General features: G+C 56.3%; 1 protein-coding gene across 1 annotated transcript; it reads right to left on the bottom strand.

Annotated features, from left to right (window-relative positions):
- Nucleotides 1-279: 279 nt before the first annotated feature.
- On the bottom strand, nucleotides 280-20,532 carry RNF115 (ring finger protein 115). Its single transcript, XM_075524680.1, has 9 exons — nucleotides 20,407-20,532; nucleotides 10,205-10,263; nucleotides 9,025-9,076; nucleotides 6,198-6,409; nucleotides 5,606-5,677; nucleotides 5,338-5,410; nucleotides 3,423-3,516; nucleotides 1,944-2,059; nucleotides 280-1,788 (listed from the first exon to the last, which is right to left on the bottom strand). The coding sequence occupies exons 1-9, from the start codon at nucleotides 20,497-20,499 to the stop codon at nucleotides 1,657-1,659; spliced, it is 903 nt and encodes a 300-aa protein (XP_075380795.1). The 5' UTR covers nucleotides 20,500-20,532; the 3' UTR covers nucleotides 280-1,656.
- Between the last annotated feature and the right edge of the window lie 108 nt (nucleotides 20,533-20,640).

The following is a 20,640-nucleotide window of genomic DNA, read 5'->3' as shown; positions in this document are numbered from 1 at the left end:
CCCAGGCGCCGAGCCCTGGGGGCTCAGGCTCGCCCGCGGCCGCGGTGCGAGAAGGGACGAGGCTGACGCCTCCAAACACTGTCCCAGGGTGGGCAGCCCCCCCCCAGTCCACGTCAGGGCTCAGCTGCTGCCCTCCAACCCCCGGATAAGAACTTTTCTCCCCCAAAACGCCCTTTGCAGCCACCCCACGAGGTTACCTCCAGCCCCGTTGGTCCCCCGCCAGCCCCCCGAGCTCCTCAGCCACCTCTGCCGGCCCCAAGAATCTTTCTCCACATCGGGTCTTCTTTATAAAGGCCTTTATTTGACTTAATAGCAAACAAAACACTAGTTTAAATCGAGTGTACGTAGTACACCGTTTACAGCAACGAAGCGGCGACACGTTTAGACGCGACCTACCTCTCCCTCCCGCCCGCTGCCGGGCCGAGCCGGGGGTTCAGCATTGCCACGTGGTGGTTTAGTGGGTGCCGTAAGCACAGACGTTATTCGGACGATAAAAACAGGAACTCAAACATGGATGAAATGTTACAGAAGTGGGGGAAAAAAAAAAAAAAACACCACCTCCCTCCCCCCCCCTAAAACAAACAAAAAAATTCCACAAAAATAAAAAGATTCTCTTAAAGTTACCGGACTAAGGGAGAATTAAGATGGTCTGTTAACCACTGAGGAATCGGCCATTAAAATGGCTGTGCAGGGTTAGGTCTGGTTTCCTAAAGGACGCCTTTAATGTGGTCCATACAATACAAGCCAGCTAAGGATCCTAAACGACTCGCGGTGGGTGGGGGACAGGTTGGGACAGACCTGGGGACACAGGCACGTGGAGAAGGGCCAGAAAAAACCCCCAACCAACCAAAAAAAAAAAAAAAAAAAGTCCACGACAAGACAGAAAATCCTGCTCGGTGCATTCCTGTTCCCAGAACCAGGGGCTCCCGTGCGCCCCGAGCACGCTTCTCCGCCAGCACACCTCGGGAAGAGCTCCGAGACCCTTCAACGCCTCCATCTTCACCTCTGCCTCTCCCTTGAGAAAACCTGGATCGCTATTTTATAGACGCCCTCGCCTGAATTCATGAGAAGAGAGGGGGGAAAAAAAAAAAAACCCAAACAAAACCCAAACCACAACCAAACCACAACCTCCCGGATTCGATTCCACCCCCCCGGTTCGAGGGGCAGGGAAAGGGGTCAGAGGAGAGAAGTCCAAAGTCGTCTCCTTTCCATCCCCTCCTTTACCACGAGGAGCTCCGCAACGGGGACGCTCTCCCCACCTTTGCCACCTCTTCGCCGGGGGTGGGACGCGGAGGAGGCTGCACGAGAGATCTCGGGACCCAGGCGGGGTCCCCCCAAACCTCCCTGCGCCGGCTCACCCCCCCCTTCAGATGGGCCACGGTCGAAGTAAAGGTTTCACAAGTATAAAATCAAATCACTCCAAAGACTCTGAATTTAGGACTAAAGAGGCGATTCCAATGGAGACGCGACTCGCTCGGAGATGCTAGTTTAAAGTTTCAGGAAGAAGACAGCACTCATCGCAGTAATACCACGGGGTGGGTTCCCTCCCCTGCCCTATATTTCCTGCTACTTTTTGTTTGTTGGTTTGAATTATAATACAATGTACATCCGTAGCAACGAGGCTCCGGCCAGAGCCCCCGAGGAAGGCCTCGAGCGTCAGAAAGTCCATCGATCGTGTAGTTGGCTTTCGCTGCTAAAGCTGTTACTCGCTGAGGCCTCGGGGTTTTGCGTTTGCCGAGTCGAATCTTCCCCTTTTAAGCTCTTCCTGCACACTGGACACGTGTCGTGCTGCAAGAGACAGGCGGGGGCTTCAGGGAAACGCCACTCGGATGGCTGCTTTACCCGGACGGTGTTATCCCCTCGGACACGCGGGGCTCGGCTCGGAGATGGGGGGTCTCCCGGAGCCCGAAGAGCCACGGTGGCCCGCGGGCAGAGGCTCTTACCAGCTCTAACCACGGCACGATGCAGTTGCTGTGGAAGAAGTGATTGCACGGTAACTGCCGAACTTGCTCCGCTACTGTGTAGTCCTCTTTGCAGACAGGACACTCCAAACCCGTATCTGGAAGAGACGCAGAGAGCAAAGGAGGGTGAAGCAGGCAGCTTTAGCTCTCCGGGAACACCAACTCCCGTCTTTACAAGCCGGTAAATGTGGGAGTAGGTTTGTGTACGAAGGGAGTACGCAAAAAAAAAAAAAAAGGGAGTAGGTTTGTGTACGACCCACTGGGGACGGCAGCGTTCGCCAGCCAGGTGTGAAAGAAATCCCTTACGTTCTCTGCGTACGACCGGCAACGAAGAAAATAAATCAAACTAAGGGTATTTTAGCCGAGTCCTGCCAAAACTTCCTCGCCCAGAACGAGGGCGGTTTTGCAAGGCCGGCGGGGGACGCTTCCATCGCTCGGGCTGCTGCGCGCCATCGGCCGCGAGAGACGGCAAAAACCCCATCCCTCTTCTTGTGTACCAAGCCCGGGACGCTAACGCAGATGTCCCGGCCACGAGCAGCGGGGAGACTGAGCTCCCAGCTTCTCTGACTGCCAGGCTGCTCGGCCCGAGCTCCGTCAATTCAAACAGGCGAGACCGAGCATTACAACATGGAAATTCAGATGCTTCTTGGCTTCCCAGACAAGAAGAAGAGACGTGGGTATATAAAAAGCACCAGACAAAAATATCTGTTGTGGAAACAGCTTTTCTAATCAAACAGTTTGTCTTAACGGAGCATTTTAGTTTCCAGTAATAGAGCAGCTCGGAGGGAAAGGGATCCTTTGAGCAGCCTTTGGAGACAGCCTTCTGCAGAGACAGGGAGAAAAACCCCCGGGATGAGCTAATTGCAAAACCATAAACGTTACGAGAAACCCACAGGTCTTTGCTGCCAGCTGCACGGCAAGAACCTGCGCGTTTGACGTGACATTTCCAGAGCGGTTCAGCAGGAATAGGTTCAGAGCCTCATCTCCCAGCCCTGCCGCGAGCCAATTTGAAAGGGAAGAAAGCAACACGCCAAGCCCAGCTCTAACGAGACCATAAACAGCAGCACCAACAGAAGATTTTTAGAAGAAGGTAAAGCAATCGGGGGTTTGGTAGGCCAAAAAGGACTGCGCAAACAGTGCGGAACGAAGGAGGTCTTTGCCGACGGCCTGAATTGGCGGAGGTTTGAGAGTCCCAGGAGAATTGTGAACACCGGAGATGACAGCAGCAGCAAAGCTCAGGAGCTCCCGAGCTGGAAGACCCGAGTGTTTCCAGCCCCAGCCTAGACGGTAACTGGGGAGGACGGAGCAGCACCGCCTTCTACCCTCCCGCATCAGCCAGGGAAGCCCAAGGACACAGCAAAGAGGCTGCTCCTTAGCAGAGGGCGTGGGGGAGCTCGGGACGTGTACGTCCAAGCATCAGGAGGCAAGTGACAGGGGACACGGGCCACTGCTTTCACCTACCAACTTGTTCCTGAGTTACTGTCACTGTCGGGAGAGACGAGATCTTCTCTTTGTCGGCTGGAGGCGGTCCCGTGTTTTCCAACTGCCCCAAGAGCTGTGGAGAAGAAAACAGGCTGTGCTCAGGAGTACGGACGCGGCTTTGCCGCGCAGAGCATCGTCCTACGAACACGGAGCGCGCTACGTCCCAAAACCAGGCAGGCAGGCAGGAGCAGCTCAGCACAGGCTGTCCCTGGGGGACGTCCCCGACCTGGTCCTAAAGTCCCCAAAGTGACAGCCATCGCCGGCTTGCCAGACAGGCCGTGCCAAGGCCGGGAACGTTCCCGTTGCCCAACCCTAGGAGCAAGCTCTGGCCGTTTCATCCTAGCTTAGATATTCAGTGCACAGCTGACCGTTCCCTCCTCTGCGGCAACATTTTTGGTGTTCAAACCTTAATTTCATGCCTCCGGTCTCGACAATCCCACTTCTAACATCGTTGCCCTCCAGACATTTTCTCTTGCATCAACAGCGGGCAGACTGAAGGGCTTGGGTGGGAAGGGAGACGTTGCCACGGACATGGGAGAAGGTGCTAAGCTACTCCTGGAGGGTTTTGAACCGAAAGGGAGTCGGTGGAGATGTTTAGAGAAGAGGAAGAACTGCAGGAACGAGGGAGACTGAGCGCCTTCTGCCTCTCCCAAGAGTTGACCAGGGTGCTAGGAGGACAGAGGAGACCTCCCAGGGCTATAAAGAGAAGCTGCTTTAGTCGAGTACGGCCACCAAACGGCGCGTACCGTACCAAAGCCTGCGCTCCCGCGGGCCTCCATCTCCTGCGTGAGGTCTCTGACGTTTACCACGGGCTGAGCTCGAGCTGCAGCGACGGTGCTGACAGCACCTCTTTCCCGCTGTTACAGTTTCATGACTCATAGGAATTTTATACTGTTACGACCTAGATTCACCCGGCAATCAGCTCGAACGGGTTCAAGCACGGTCAGGGAGAGCGCGGAGAAGCGTTTGTAGGAGCCTCATTTAACTTTGAAGGCCACGTTAAGACGCCTGGGATGACACGAAACCCCGGGGGCGGGCAGGGCTGCTGCTCCAGACCCAGCGGCGGAGAGCCGAACCCAGCGCGGACCTGAACTGCGACACCAACCCCACCGCGCTGAGCTTGCCGGGGCTTGCTCTGCTCTGCTGGGTGCGGGGCGGGAGGAGGAAGGTGCCGTCTCCGAGCGGGCATGTGGGCTGCAGGCTCATTTTAGGAAGCGGTGAGTAAGGCGGGCGAGACGGGCGCGTGATGCAGCCTGGGAAGCCGGGGGCTACTTATGAATGGCAGCAGATGGCTTTGCCAGGCGCTTTCGGGAGTTGTCAGCACGACAACAGCAGCCAAATTAGCTCTCAGCGCAGCATCCGTCTGCTCTTCCCATCCCAGTGATGCCAACACCCTGGGAGAGACTGTTTGTGGATGGAGGCTGGACACCCCCAATCCTCAAAGGAGCCAGACAACGCTTCCAGGGAATGGGAGCGGACTCGGCTCATCCCTCCACAAACCACAGGGGGAAATGGCTCACGGCTGCAAATTGCTGAATTTGGCGAGAGATCCGGGGCTGACGCTGGAGGTTTTAATCTTTGGCCTCTGCTGAGCCCGTTGCGAGGCACCTGCAAGCCTTGCACCACAGGTGAGTTGACAAAGAGGTGAACTAAGATCCTGCATTTCCACGGGAATAAGGTGCGACCCCTGCTCCTAGACCCTCTGAAGAGGCAGGGCACAAGCAGCCGCCGAGCCAGAGACCGACGGTCTGTTCCTAGTCCTCATCCGAAACCCAGCGCTCGTCTCCAGCGGTGGGACTGACCCGAGAGGAGCACAAAAATTTATAGGCACAGATCAAAGCCCGGGCCAGCCAGCTCGGGACTTTCTCCACCCAGGTACATACGAGGGTCTTACCTGGGTGACAATAGCATCGAGGCCGCTCTGTCCCCACGCATAGTCCCCAGGATTCGAGTGCAGCATCCCACTCCTGCAGACGGGAGCAGAGAGTCAAGGAAGCCGTTTCACTCACCCCAAACCAGCCCCGAGGTTTTCACGATCCTCCCAGAGAAGCCACGGGAGGAGGAAACGGAGGAGACGGAGCTCCCGGGCACCAGACCACGGCTGTTTACTGGCGTGGACAGCCGCGATCAAAGCCATGGTCTAAACCATGCTTGCTACTCACCAGGAAAAAGGGTGTTGTGAGCCAGGAATCGCTGAGTTTGCAAAAAACCCTGCAAAGATCTGCTGTATTATTCTAAAGAGGGAGGAATCGAAAGAGAAAACAAAAAAAAAAAGAACAAGTTGAGCAAACGAATAAACGGTAGCAGCAACAGTTTAGCAAGAACGGGCAGCAAAACACGAAATACCGCTCCGATCGATCGGAGTTGTTGCAAGAGTCGCACCTGGGTAAATCCCTCTGCAGAAGGGCGAGCCCCGAGACAGGCACAGCACGAAGGAACAAGGGATGCTAACTCATCAGAGTGTGGGAGGGCTGGGAGAGGAAATGACTGCATTTCCCAGGCACCGACTCGTTTCCCTGTGGCGAGGGTTGGCACCGTTACAGGCAAAACCCACCTTTCCCACCACGCAGCTTCGGTTCGTGCCGAGGGGGACAAAGGGCAGAGCATCTGATGGGAAAACCTGCGTTTTCTGGGTCCAAGGGTCACCTACCGTAAGTGCCAGGATCCCATTTCATCAGGTTTCTCCCCAAGATCCCACATTTTTTCCACTGATGGGGGAGGGAGACACTTCCAGGGGGTAATTTAGGCACTTACCCTTCGATAGCAGGAGACCTGTCGGGGCGCGAGCTGCCCCGGGATCTGTACCTCCGCGTCATGGGCAATCGCGGGGGTCGGCTTGGTCCCCAGAGGTCGGCGTGGGCTTGGTGGCCCCTCTCGTTGTCCCTGCTGTCTTGATCCAGTGAGCTGCTACTCAGAAAGGGTCTGAAGTCAGGAAAGAACATGGTGTGGTCCAAATGGTCCCAAAGCTGGGGGGAGAAAAGGGGAGACGCAAACCGTCACTAATCCCCGTGACTCCGCTGCCAACACGGAGGCAGGGAAGTCCACCTCGACAGAAGCAATTGAGCAAACTCATATGGTTACCATGGCTCCCAGAAAAAAAGTCTGGCAAAACCACTTAATTATAGCCCAAACTAATCAGATGTACCAACACGTCAGCTCTTCCCTGCTACGTACAGATCCCAACAACATCTATTTTGTTAAGCCACCCCAGCGCGCTGCGAGGGTCGGTCTCTCTCTCTCTCTCTCCAAGGGCTGGGATTTGAGGAGAGAGAATGCTGGACACCCAGGCCCCACGTCCACGGGCTCATCGGGTCCTCATAGCCACAGGCGGCAAATGGATGTGGCCAAAAGAACCGAAGCACGGCCCCAGGAAGGAGGGTTCGTGTCTCTGGTTGCGTCCTCTGGTTCAGCGTACCCGACACGGCAGAACAGAGCAGCCTGAAACGGCCGATAATGAAAGGTCTTGCACGCGTAACGCTGTTTCGTGGGGTCCACCCACGCAAGCCAAGCCATCTCCTGGTGCTGTCGCAGATCTACCTGCTGCTGGCGGTGCAAAAACCCACCTGCCCCTTGACCAAGGCAAATTGCCGGCCCTGAGCCTGCCCAAGGGCGAGCAGGGACACGAATCAAGAGCTGCTGGGGGTCACCGATGGATCTCTGCAGAGCTCCTGGCCACGCTCCCCGCCGCGGGCTGCCAGCCTGCAGAGAAACTGGGGGGTGCACGAAAACACCCAGGAACCCGGAGCGAGGCATCCCCATCCCGAGCCACAGCTCGGAGCCGAGAGCCCCCTCGGCCGCCTGCAAAACCCATTTGGTTTTATTCCTTCGGCGATTCAGATCGCCCGCGGATTAAAGTAACAGCTGAGGAGGGCACTGAAGATTTACGATGTGGGTTTATGAGAAAGAAAAATTCGTAGGACACAACAAAACAAGAAGCGTCAGACGAGAAACCCTCCGCGTGCCGCGTGGGAGCGAGCTGCTGCTCACGCTCGATACGCCCGGACCAGGCTCCACGCCACAAAAGCGACACTCGAAGGAGCAGCGCCCTCGGATTTACTGCGGGAATTAAACGCTACGGAGCGTAACACGAGGGCTGTTCTTTTCTTATTTGTACTAGACCCTCATCACGCGTTATGACATGATTAGAGCAGCTTAATTTCCATTTCACAGCAAATTAGCTCACTTTATAAGTCTCTTACATTGCCTGGTTCAATCCGGTACTGGAGGAAAGGGAGAAGTCAAGTTTATGACCTGTTCTCTGAATTAATACCCCACAGCCAGAGTTTTGCTTGTTCTCCTGCTGGTTATGATCAAGATAGAGCTCTGCCTGCTTGCAGCCACACTGCTGAGAGAAGACTTTCATTTATTATTAATCCTAAAAGCCATTTAAATTTACATAGCGCCTTTCACGCAGAGGCATCCCAAAGCTCTTTGTAAACCGCCACGTGGGCTATAAGACGAGATCGCTTTATCTCGCTGAAACACGGGCATTTCTGGGATACGGCGCTGGGCAGGAGCAATAGAAAGGCAAGAGTTTTGTTCAGGAGACAAATGGATGCAGCTGAAGAGGAGGGGAGGAGAGGCAAGCCAGCTGTATGTGGGGAACATGGAAGCAAACAGGAGGGATCCAGATCCGAAACACAAAGCTGTAGAGGAATTTCAGCTATTTGGTGACCCTGTTTCTGGCACTGAAGCGAGTGGCTTTGCTGCAGCACGCGAAGGAGGGCTCAGCGACAACACAGACCCCCAAATCTACCCAGGGATAACCCTGGCTGATGAACAGTTAAAACTCCTCAATAACCGAGCAAATGAATAACCTGATCTCTGAGCAAGGTCTGCTGGCAGAGGAAAGGCAGAGAAATTTTATTTCCATCCGTTTTACACAGCTCAGCTGAACTCCTGAAGGGAAATAGAGTCCTGCGGAACGGAGCCTGCGATCAGAGCCTAAAGCCGCCCTTCCTCCCCCAGGGTCTGGAAGAGGAGCTGCCGCCGCAGCCACGAGCCCAGGGTGACTCAGGCAAGGCCACAGCACGAGTTCAGGGCGCACATTCACGGAGCTCGACTCGGGCCGTCGGCACGTGCCCGGCCGTTCGAGACTTTAGGTAATGGGGTAAGAAAAGGCGCTGCCAGCCCTCGCTGCCCAACACCCCCTGCTCTGAGGTCCAGGCAACTGAATTGCGAGGCACGGATTTTGTTGTAGGTTTGGAGTTTTAAGACGGTCGTATTTCTGGTAAAACTCGGAGCAGCAACGAGCAGGGAGGAAAGGGCGGTCAGGCAACACCCTCCCTGGCTGGCTGAGCATCACCGACACACGTCCCAGCATCTGCCAGCACCAGGGGCCAGGGTGTCTTTCTAGCATCCTTCTTTTCCTGCCCTGCCCAGTGAGCAAATCTCCGGCAGCGTCAACAGTCTCCTCAAAATGTGCCAAGTTCCTGAAAACTCTTAGGAAGAGTTTTCCTAAGAAAACTGTCCTTTTTGCAAGGTAGTAAGTGACGACGCCTTCACATACTGCACCCGGAGCCAAGACGGAAAAACCTCTTCACGGCTACAGTTAAAAGAAAAGCAAGACAGCAAAACTCACCTCTGCAAACTGTGTGGATGGGCTGTCGTCTATGCCACTGCCATCTAGAAAACTGGAGAAAAACAGGCAAGTGAGAGCAGGTCACCCCTCCACAAATCATCTCCCCTTCTGGGGTTAAACACAGACGGGAACTCGTGCGAGCAAGACAGTCCCCGTGTGGCCTGAGAGAGAAAGGGATGGGCAAACAGAGCCCGCCTGTGCGAACACAGCGGAATAATTCCTAGGGACAGAAAAGGACTATTAAAATTAAAAGGCTTCTTTATGCGCCAGCACGCTATGCACAACCTGACCGAGGAAGAAACCTGGTTTCTAACTATCCGGACTCCGGAAGAGCCTCCTAAGAGGAGGCATTTGAGATGGAGCATCGTCGTTCTGCAAACAGGCTTGCGTGCTAAGCGCCCCAGAGGACCCCTCCAGCCTTGCTTGAAGCGACAGGTATACGCTTATATTTAAGAAGAGGACGTAGTGTGACATTAAGTCCTCTCCTCTGCGACACCCGGCCCCAGATTCCCCGCTGTGGCAAGTCTCAGGCAGCAAAGGTTCACGGAACCACTGGTGCCCTTTCGTCCTGCCCACCCCCAACCCAAATAAAGCGGTTTTCTCAGCAATTACTCGAGACCGAATACAGTAAGCGCTGAACAAGCATCGTTTTGCATCCCTAATTTGCCACCAGCGTGTTCTGCTGGGTGACCGACCACCAAATCCTAGAGAGAAAAGGTATTTCTCTCTTGGCCTGAGCTGTGAGACTGGAGAAGCGGTCAGGAGACTGAGCTGGGGCCAACAGAGGAAAAAAGAAAGGTACTGTGAGTCATTGAGATTCAAGCTTGATTGCTAAAAAAATAATGCTTCTGGCTCTAAGAGACCAGAGAAACAGCCGTCAAAAACCTGTAAGCGCTTTTGTTCACGGGACTTAGTACAGCCTTCATTCAAAACTCCCACCTTCTTGGAAGTCTTCCCCAAACCCTCCACGTGGCTCTAGCACGAGACCAGCAGCCACGTGGATTTTCAGTCGCGTCAGGTATTAAGTCCAAATTCACGCTAATAGATACGCTTTTCTTTTGCATTCCTTATTTTATCCTTGTTGTCCGCAGTTTTTAGAGGCTTTACACCAGGCATCTTATAAACCCAGAAGAAACGTAAGCGTGTGGTAAAACAAGCGGTGCATCGATGTGTGCGTTACCTGGAATCATCTGTGACTTCTTCGATAAAGCCGGATTCACATCTCGGGCAAGTGTACTCCTGAAAAGACAGAGGAAACTGGTTTTAGCCACCAAGCACTTAGCTTGCGGTTTTAGGAAAAAGACAGAGCTCAAAAGGTTACACGCCAGGAGCCTAACGTGGATTCCTGAGCTCCGCCTCCCTGTAAAGGCACTCTGAAAGACCAGCGTTTCGGTTTCATTAAGAGGATTTCAAAGCCCGGTGGTTACAGCAGATATTATTAACCTCAATTGACAATTGCAGAACGGAGAAACACCCTTATCAAGATCACGCAAGGTTAGCGGCGGACCGAGGGAAAAATAAATTTAAAAACCCAACACACTTACAGCCTCGAGCCTGCCCAGATAACGACATTTAAGAAAAGAGCCATTTACAAGCCTGCTGCAAAGCACCAGGACAAGGCCAGCTCCCAGCACCGGTGACAGAAAGCAAGTCACTTCAATTAAACCGGTGTCAGAAAGCCGATGAGCTGCTGGTAACGCAGCTCCGTGGGGAGCTGGATTTGCTGCCGCTCGCACTGCGGGGAAGACGGCTCTCGCAGGGAACTTACAGAGACGCTCTGCAATTATCAGAGTTAGAGCATAAATATTTTTTACTTTTTCCCCAAGCCATTTTCGTAAACGGGGACTCCGTACGTAAGCCAGGCTCGCCAGCTATTCAGCACCGATACCACCTCTTGCCCGCTGCTCTGTCCTCCCGCCGAGCACGCCGTTCCTTTACCAAGTGAAGGATTTGGGCTGCAGAGAAGGGAAGGCACAGCCCCAGGGCTGCTTTCCCTGGCACAGCACCTGGATAAAAAAAAAAGCAGCTCCTCCCAAGGCCACAAAATCCCAATCCAAAAGGCTCAAATGTGCACCTTTCCCACTGCCGGCTCCCTCCGAGCCTGCCCTGCTGCCGGACCAGTACCGAGGTGCTGGTCACCAGTAAAGCGGGATGGAGGTGGATGGGCTTGCTCTGCGGCTGCAAAGCTTTTCAGGATGGGAGAGAGGGAACTGGATAATCCAGAGGCTTCGCTGCTCTGGAATACGCTGCTAGGGCCATCAAAGCAGGATCTGCTGCAAGGGGAGGACATTAAGAAGCCAGGCTGGGCAGGCGGACAGACAGACGTGCACAGCCGGAACACGGGGCATGGAGAAGCGGCACCTCTGGGTCCACCTTGCAGCAGTGCCCTGAACTCAGGACACTATGGACACCCCCCATCGCCTCCCTACCCATAAGGAGGGGAAAAACCTCCCGTGGCTCCTCTGAACAACTCGGCTCGTTCTTATCTGGTGTTACAGGAGCGCAAGATCTGTGTAAAGGGTGGGGAAAAGCCATTATCCAGCCTCCCTACCTCCAGCCCTCCTGAAAATCGGGCAAAGGAGAAAAATTCAGATCTCCCCTGCGCTTCCTCACCCCCCCACGGTGTTACCGAGCAGGGTCACCCCTGCCCGGGGGCAACCACGGACACAGGGAACGCCGGGACTTGCACCGGCAGGGAAATGGAAGAAGGGCTCCGTCCTCACAACTACACGGGCACAGCAACCCCCGTCTGCCAGCTATTTATCCACCAGAAGAAACAAAAGGACCGCTCCCCAAAAGGAGAGCATCCTTGCCAGCCTTCACATCCAGCTGCACGGCCACGCGGCGATCCTGGGTTCGGCACCGGGGAGAGGAAGAGCTGCCCGCGGGGAACCGCGGAGGCAGCTGGAGCCTCGAGGATCAGTTGGAAAAGATCACTTTAGAGGAGAAAAGTTTCCTCTGTTTTCATTGCGAGAGCCCTCGTTTTGTCCCAGAGCTGTGGATCTGCTTCAGTTTAAGGCAAAACGTTACCACAACCAAAAAGCACCCCCAGATCCTCCCTCCCCAGCCCGTCCCGCTGCGGGGCGGCAGGAGTCGGAGCGCTCCCAAAACCCACGCTCTGGGCAGTGATTTTCCAGCCCGAGATTCGTGGGGTCTCTGTCCAAAAACAAGGCCTCCTGATAAAAGAGTCTTGCTTGCTTTCTTTCCTCACGCTTCCCAGACCACAGATAAAAACCCCGCCAGCGTCCCGTGAGCCACAGCCTCGAGCCCTCGGTATCAAATCCTGCTACCTAGACCCGGAGCGTGACAAGGAAGAGGAAAGACAAGACAAGACACCAAGCCAGCGGCACACCGGTTGCTCCAGCTCCTTCCTTTGAACTCCCAACACGCCGCCGAGCTCGAGGACCGATCGAACGCCCGGCGCAGCGTTACCAGAGCTGGGGTGCAGGCGGGACACCCCCAGCCCCGTAACACAACGCCTTTGCAGAGGCAGCTCCAAATTCACCCACATCTTTTTTTTTGCTTTCATGAAACGCAAGCTTCGTCTCCCCGGCCCCTGTCACCGTACAGCTCCGTATCATTTTCCCCGCTGAATCTGTTTCCCTGGGAATGGCACATAAGCCCTCTAGACACCTCGATTAATCTAATTTTGCTTTTTTCCCCCCGCCGAAGCAAAGCATTAGCTGGCAATATTTACCAGGTGCTGTGCTTACGCAGGGGCACTTCGCTTGCCAGCTGGAGCGGCTTCAGAGATGGAGAAGAGTGCGGCGGGGGGCTGCCCACAGCAGCTTCGCTCCCAAAACGGTCGTGACACCCCAGCCAACGACGGGAGAGGCCGAGCACCGGCCCATTTAGGCAGCTGAACATGTGGTATATTCTCAAAAGAGCTCCAGCCTTGAGTATAATGGGAACTGATGGGTCATGAGCTCTTAGAAAGAAAAAAAAAAAAAAAAAAAAAAAAATTCTGTCTGGGGCTTTCGGCTTTGCGTCCGTGAACTGCAAGGCTAACGAGAATAGACGCGTGCGTTTGAAAGAGGAATGCGCGTTGCTCGGTTCTGCGTAGGAGCAAATTGCGGGGCTAAATGCCACCACGGAGAGCAAGCCCGGCTGCGTGGCCGGGAAGGTGGGGGGGTACGGCACGGACCCACCTCTGAACAAAAATGACAATGCAGGGGGGGGGGAAAAAAAGGGAGCTGCTGGGAAAGGCTCTGCAAAAGGCGGAGTACTCACAGGCATCCCTCTTCAGAGACAGAGATGTTGGGTCTGAACTGCAAATTAGAAGCGAGGAGCGGTGAATGCCTGGCATTTCTTAAAAGTAATGAATACGTACCAAATCAAAAGCTAGGCACTAAAATACCGGGGTCGAAGAGCTCATTTCATACTATACCATCTCATTTCATACTATACCATCTCATTTCATACTATACCACCTCATTTCATACCATACCACCAGGCTTCAGAGCAATACCGAACCAGGAGGCCATTCTGCGCTGCCTAAAAATCCTTCACTTAATTCATTTCCAGCATTTTCCCTGTCAAAACGACCACATTAGAAAGATTATTCCCCCCCCCCCCCCCCCCCCCCCCCAAACTTAGCAGCGGGCCGTGCCATCGAGGACGCTGCTGCACTTCCTGGGGCTGCAGGTCTGATGCGTTTCTGGAAGCTTTTGAACGTTGCTTTTTATGTTATAAGCTGTATGGAAATTACCAGCATCTCGCCCAGAAGCTCGAATGTATAGTCAGAGCATGAAGAGAGATAAAAATGGCATTTGGGATAAATAGCAACAGGGGGGAGGGAGAAGGGAAACCAGAACAGACGACGGGAGGTGGGTGGGATACTGCAGAGCCATCGCATGCACGGAGCGGCACGAGGAGCCCTTCGTCTTACCTCCCCGCTTTCTAGGTTCAGGGATGCATGGGGCAGCCCCGGTATCTGCCGGAGCCTCCTGCCTGCACAGAAAGAGCTTGATGGGCGCACCGCGTCCCGAGAGCTGCCACCGCGACCGTTTCGGTGAGCGCAGGGACCTCGTTCCCCAAGCAGGATCCAGCCACAGCACAAAGAAAAAGAGACTTTCCAGAAAGGAACGACAGCATCCTATCGCTCCAACTCCCCTTCAGCCTGGTGGTCCCTGTTTCCCAGAAGGAAAATAAAAGGAAATCCCGCCAGGAGCCCTCGCTGCCTGCGGCTCTGCCCGACGGGAGCCCGCTGTGCCCTGCTCACAGGAGACGGGCGCTCGCTAGCTAGCTAGAGGAAAGCAGCCAGCTGATTTCCTAAGCAGCCAGAACCGGGTGGCACACACACGTCTAGCCTCAGCGCGTCTGTCAGGAGCGACGTTGCTAGACTTGATCCTGCATCGGGGCAGAAAGGATGGACTAGAAGGTTTTTCAGCCTCCGGTTTGTAGGTCCGTACCCCCAGGTGGTCCCCAAGCACTCCTTCACCCCCAAACCAGAGGGAAAGATGCAAAGGCAATTCCAATTAAGAAGCAGGCAATGGTGCGTGGCAGCAAATCCGTCTAAGTTTTGAGGTCCCCACAGAAAACTGAATTTAAAGACTACAAAGCACCCGGAAAAGCGATGCGCAGGTTACTTTGGTCCATCTACAGTGCCGTTTGGGTTCTTGGGCTGAGCAGGCAAAAGAAGGCACGTGGCCAGGCTCTGGCAGAGGCACCGTTCACGCCCTTGCCCTGTTCATCGTCCGGCCCGGACGCACAGCGAGCCGGGAACCACCAACTCCCCCCGTCAGCGCCGCATCCCCCTCGGGGGACGCTACGGCACCCGAACGCCAAGCACCCCGTGCCATACCGATGAGGCCATCGTTGCACGGCACGTCCCTTCCGCAGTCCAGCCTGTCCTGCCGGCTCAGCCCTCCGTCGCGGCACTTTCAGCACCGTCAGCATCTTTCCGGCCGAGGCACCAAACCCGAGCTGCTCCCAGCCACCACGGCCGAGGGCCCGCGGGTAACGGTGTTAGTTTGTCACCCTCACCCGCAAGGTAGGACTCAAACCGTCCCCTTCTCGCGTTCTCCTGGCTATTCCAGGCACCGGCAACTTGGAGAGGAGACATCAAAGCAAGCTCCCTGATCAGCAAGGCACAGACTCCGACGAAGGAGAGAGAATAAAGCAAGCTGAGAAGTTTTCCCCGACTCCCGCTCCACCCAGCAGCTGTGCACGCTTCTACTTTGGTCGCTCGTCCTCCCCTCGATGGCCACGAGCCCGTCCCACAGCTCTAACCCTGGTCGTAACTTAACTACCTTCCCCTCTCTTCACCAGGCAGCTACGGGCAGGATAACTCAGCTCCACCACCCCGGGCTTGGGCTGACTCATTTGTCTTTGCTGAATTAAATATCCCTCCTGTAATCCCTAGAGCTGCAACGATATTTACTCCTCATCTTTAAGTACTGGGCAACATGACTCTGCACTGTCCAAACTGGCTTCACCCAAGGGGCAGCTGCTCCTTGCATTAAATAAACTACACGGTTTATATTTGACATGGGTAAAAAAGAGAGAGAAGCCAGAGAACTGGCCCTAATTCAACACTTTAGAGCCACGCGATCAAGTTGCAGCTCACTGAGGCTGACCCTCACGCACCTTAACCCTCAGTTAGGAAAAGACGGCTCTCGCATTCTCACGTGACGAAGCGGCAGCAAAAAAACCTCCACGGCATCTCTTCCCCCGGCAGGACGCTGGAGCACTCGAAAGCTCCCGAGATCTGCTGTTCGGCTCTGCCGTCGCGCTGGCACACGAGCCAGGACCGTGTCTCTCACCCTTGGAGCTCAACAGCTTCTCCCCGGGTCCCCGCTCCTCGAGGCAGCTTATCACCTTGACACTTATTTTTACCACCCGAGGACTTTCCTCACGCTACGCGTCGGCCGTGGAGGCTGCGGCCAGAGGGTGTCGGGAAGCCAGAAGTATAAAAGTGTCTTTCAAAGTCACTGGATGAATTCTTGGAGGATTGTGATTCTTAAACCCAACAGCGCAGGTACAGTCTCCAGCTCGGGAAATGCTTCAGCACGGGGAGGTCTAGAAGAAAGACCGCTCAGTAACCCCTCGTTTTCCACTCCCTTGTCCCTAATCCCTTCCCTAGTGCCTCTCAGAAAGAAGATCCAGGGCTCAAATGACCCAGGACAGATAATTTTATGCAAAAAAGGTGTTTTGTTTGTTTTAAATAAAAACCATTTTGCCAAGAGAAGACAAAGCAGTTGTCATGACAGACAGCAGGTGATAGCGAAAACGCTCTGGGACAATATCCCCCTTACCTGCTCGCTCCCGTACAAAGCCATGTGCCGTTTCCTCCGCCCCAAGACCTGACCTCAGAACTTGCTGCTTCTTCTTCCCCCCCCCGAGCAAGGACGGGGCCCTCGGCGAGACGCGGTCGCGCTCTTTGCGATAAACATTAATCGCGCTGTCGCCGGCGTTACAGACAGGGACTTTCGTATCCTAACCTTGACTCCGTTCCAGCATCGCCGGGCGGTTCGTCAGCCAATTCAAGCGTTTCTTTGAGCCACGCCAAGCGCAAGGGAAACTCCATCACCGAAACGCCGGACACCTGGGCAGCAGCTTTTAACCGTGCGTGGCACTGCGTGGACGGTCTGTCATCCTCGGCGTTCATCCAGAGCTCTTCAAGGGTAAGGAAACGTGAAGCGAGAACAGCTCCTCTCCTGGCTCGCTCCCAGCTGAGACCGCCTGGCTTCACACCGGCGAAGGAGAAGTCAAGATATTTTGGCGGGGACGGGAGCCTAGCACGGATGAAAACGGCCGGCCACGGCAGCGATGAGCAGGGGGATCGCTCCAGCCTTCTCCCACCGCCGCTGGGGAGGGCGGCACGGGCCGAAACAAGCAGACACGGCAGCAGTCGGCACTGCGGGAGCTGTGTCACCGGGAGAGCTGAAATCCCTGCTTAGCTTTGCCTCTCATCCAGCCACCCGTTCTCTCTCTTTCTTGGGTTTTTCCTCCCCTCTTTAAAATAAAAACAGATCCGGGGGGCTGCAGCCCCATCAGGACAAGCGCCCGCTGCCCACAGCAAATGGCAAGAGCCGGCAGGGGATATCGTTAAACATCAGCCGGCTTCTCAGCATCAAACCAGCGCTGCAACCGGCTGCCCGGGCAGCAATCAACCCAACGCAAGCCCACCAAAGCCCCAACGCAAGCCCACCAAAGCCCCAACGCCCCAAACGATCTGTGGCCGGGGTTTTAGTTTAGGTTGCCATTATCCTGGTGAAAGCAGTTTTAAAAAATCCACAAAAACCCAGCGCGCTCAGCATTTGCTTTGTTTTTTTGCAAAGACAGGGTGAGAAGTTACTTGTCTGGGGCGAGGGAAAAAGAGGTTGGGGGCACGGGACCGCGTCCTGGTCCTGGCAAACGGGTCCGGCTTCTCCCAGTTTATCACTTTCGGTTTTGCAGATCCTCCCCCACGGAGCCGGTAATTGCTCTGCTGGAGGTAAACTGAGGCACGGAGCGAGAGTTACGGCCCCAAAAGAAATCAGTGCTGGGGCAGAGCGGGGTGCACGCAGCCAGCGCTCCTCCTGCAAGGCAGGGTGACAGCTACGCAGCCGGGAGGGACGAGGGGACCCCCCGCGGACCGACCAAAGGGAAGCAGCAAGAGCAGCTCCCAAGGTCACCCCACCGCAACCGTGGGCAGAGCAGCCCCAGGGCCGCGTCCTCCCCACAGCCAGGGGTTCAGGTGACACCCCGACCCCAACTGTCCCCAAGTCACGGGGACAGCACCGACCCAACGCGCTCCGCGAAACACGTCTGGGCGCCGAGTGAAGATTGTAAAAGCCTCTCCCAGTCGAGCCGACCGGCCAGGGAAGGGCGCAAGGAAGTTCTGGCTACATTTTCCTTCAAAGGGATGATGTGAAGGAACAGGTTTGGGGACGACTGACGGTCCCCAGCAGGTCACAGGGAACCTGTCCGTCCCTGTCCCCACCCCAGGGCCAGGCCAGAGGAAGATCGGAGATGTCAAAAGAGCAAAAATATTCATTACTGTGGCAGGCACGAGCTCCAAATAGATGTTTTTTAAAACTGTGACAACCTGCATTTCTAGACCCACCAAAAGCTCTACGACGCTTGTCCCTACCAAAATCCAGCCGTCTCCGGAGGGGAACGAGAGCAGAGCCCAGCGGGAGAGGCAAAACAACAGCCTCCACCGAGGCCTCAACCCTGAGCTGGGTTTCTGGGTGCTCCTGAAATAGAAACTGGAGCAAGACACGCCGGGAGAGCTGGGCAAGCCATCCTCCAGGCAGAGGATGCAGCGACCTCTTTAATGCCCACGCAAAGCAGAAGGGACTTCGGTCCGCCCGGGCTCCCGATTTAGAAGCGAAGGAAACCGCTCGCAGCACGTTGGATCCGAGCAAAGGAAAAACCAGCGCAGGTTTGATGTAAAGGTGTTTCGTGGAGCAGGCCTGGAGTTTTACTCCCAGGTCAGGCAAGAAAGATTACTGAGGCACCAGGAAAGCCTGAGTCCTGGGGACGGAGGGGGTTTGAGCAGGTTTTGGATAGTGCTTCTTTTAACAAAGTAGATTTTGAAACACTGGAGGGTAAAGCGCTGAAGTCAGCGACAGATGGAAATGGTGTACAAAGAGAGCGGAGCAAAATTTGGGAGACGGGAGGCAAGAGAAGCACCCGAAGGTGAAGCTACCGGCTTCAGAGGAGTCGGGATGGATCTGGATGCAGATTTCCAACTTCCATCCCGTCAGATGAGGATAACCCTCGGGGCTGCTCGTGCCTGCAGAAGCCCGTGCCGGGGCCCCTCGCCTGAGCTGGGTGCGAGCGCTTTCGGAGCCTGTGCATGCCCCTCTCCTGCTGCCGAGGGGCCACGTCGCTCCCTCTGCCTGGATTTTACAGAAATCAGGGAACGGGTCTCGGTGCCCGAGGGGTCTGCGCGTGGCCTCGCTCCTGTCTTGGCGATACAGAAGGACAGGGAGGGCTCCAACACCCTTGGACAGTAAAGGAACAGAGAAAACCCACAACTCATAGCTCAGAAATGAACTTTTTGGGTTAATGAAGCTGATAACTCCCTGCCGGCAGACCCCGGGGTGCCTGCAGGTGACAGGAGATACGGTCCCCGAGCCGCAGGAGAGCAAGGACAGCTTGTGAATCGGACTTGGATGTAGGTGCAGCCCGTGGATAACGGCTGCTGAGACGTCTCCCCTCCGTCCCACGCCGCTCAGCCGGGGAAGGACGCAGGCAGCCGGATGAAGGCGGCCGCCCGGTTCACCTCCTCCTCCTGCCGTCCCACACGCCAGCCCTGTCTGCATCCCCCCAGTCCCCCCCAGTCCTGCCCCTACCCCTTCCCAGGCTGGGCACTGGGATTATGCCCACCGCCATAGGGAACAGGAGCATCAGCCCAGTCCTGCCCCTCTCCCCAAACGTCCCCCACCCTCAGCGATCACGGGCCAAACCCTCCACCCCCAAAACCCCCAAAATGGGGGGTGGGTGGGTGGGTGGATATCGAGGTCACACCAGCCCAGACCCACTTTGAGCTGCCTTGCTGAGGGATTTGTCACCTCCCTGCTCAGCCCGTTGGGGTTGGGGGTGTTGGGCTCCCCAGATATGGGGGACTCGGTCCCAGCGGGTTGGGGCTCGAGCTCCCCTCTCCTCACCTGGAGGGACAGCACCGACGAAGGGCTCGGCTAGGGGCCGAGAACTGGGGGTCACCCCTGGGAGGGGGCCACGTACAGCCCCCCCCAACGCTCCCTGCAGTCTTCCGCAGGGACATCAGCGCTTCCCAAAGGGATCAGAGGATTCGTCCTCTCCTACAGCCCTACGGATATCGGGGTGCAGGTCAACCGATCCTCAGAGTTTTGGGGGGGTCACCGCTCTCCACAGTCAGCAGGGTCGGGGGGGGGGGGGGGGGGGGTCCTTGCCCCCACAAGGTTCAGCAGGATTTGAGAGCTCGCTCCTTCCTACAGGACCTGGGGTGCGGGGGGGGGCACCCTTAAATGCTGGGTTTCTGGAGAACCACCCCTTCCCCGTGGGATTTTGGGGGTCACCCCTTCCCTGTAAGGTTTGGGGGTACCACAGCAGCCTCTAAGGCTTGTCAGGGAGGCCCTGGTTGAGGGGGTACCCCTTCCCCACAGGATGGGGGGGTCACCCCTGCCTGCAGGGCTCGGGGGGGGGGGGGGGGGGGGCTGCCCTTCCTCACAGGGGTCGGGGAGGGGATGGGGAGGTCACCGGCTTGGGGGGGGGGGGGGATACACCCCTCCCCAGGCTGAACCCCGGGGAGGGGTACCCCCCCAAGGGGAGATCAGTGCGGGGGGTCGGGGACGAGCCCCTCACCCCCGGGCCCGGCCCGGCCCGCCCCCGGCGGGGGGGGGGGGGGCAGCGGCGGTGAGAGGCCTCAGCCTCGGCCTCCCCCCCGCACCCCCAACCCCCGGCGCTTACCGGCAGCTTGGGGCTGACCTCCCCCTTGCAGCTGTGGCAGAAGAAGCGGTGCTGGGACACGGCGGCCGCCGCCGCCGCCGAGGCCTCCGCCATCTTCTCTCTCCCCCGCCTCCGCCGGCTCCCCTGCCGTCAGTCCTCCGCCGAGGCAGCGAGGCCGCGGTTCGCCGGGTAGAGCGTCGGCGGAACGACCAGCTAGCCTCGAGCTTCCGGTTCTCTCCTCTGCTCCGGGCCGAG

The sequence above is a fragment of the Mycteria americana genome, chromosome 25 (genome assembly GCF_035582795.1).
Source record: "Mycteria americana isolate JAX WOST 10 ecotype Jacksonville Zoo and Gardens chromosome 25, USCA_MyAme_1.0, whole genome shotgun sequence".
Taxonomy (NCBI): domain Eukaryota; kingdom Metazoa; phylum Chordata; class Aves; order Ciconiiformes; family Ciconiidae; genus Mycteria; species Mycteria americana.
This window is presented reverse-complemented; position numbering and strand designations above follow the sequence as displayed.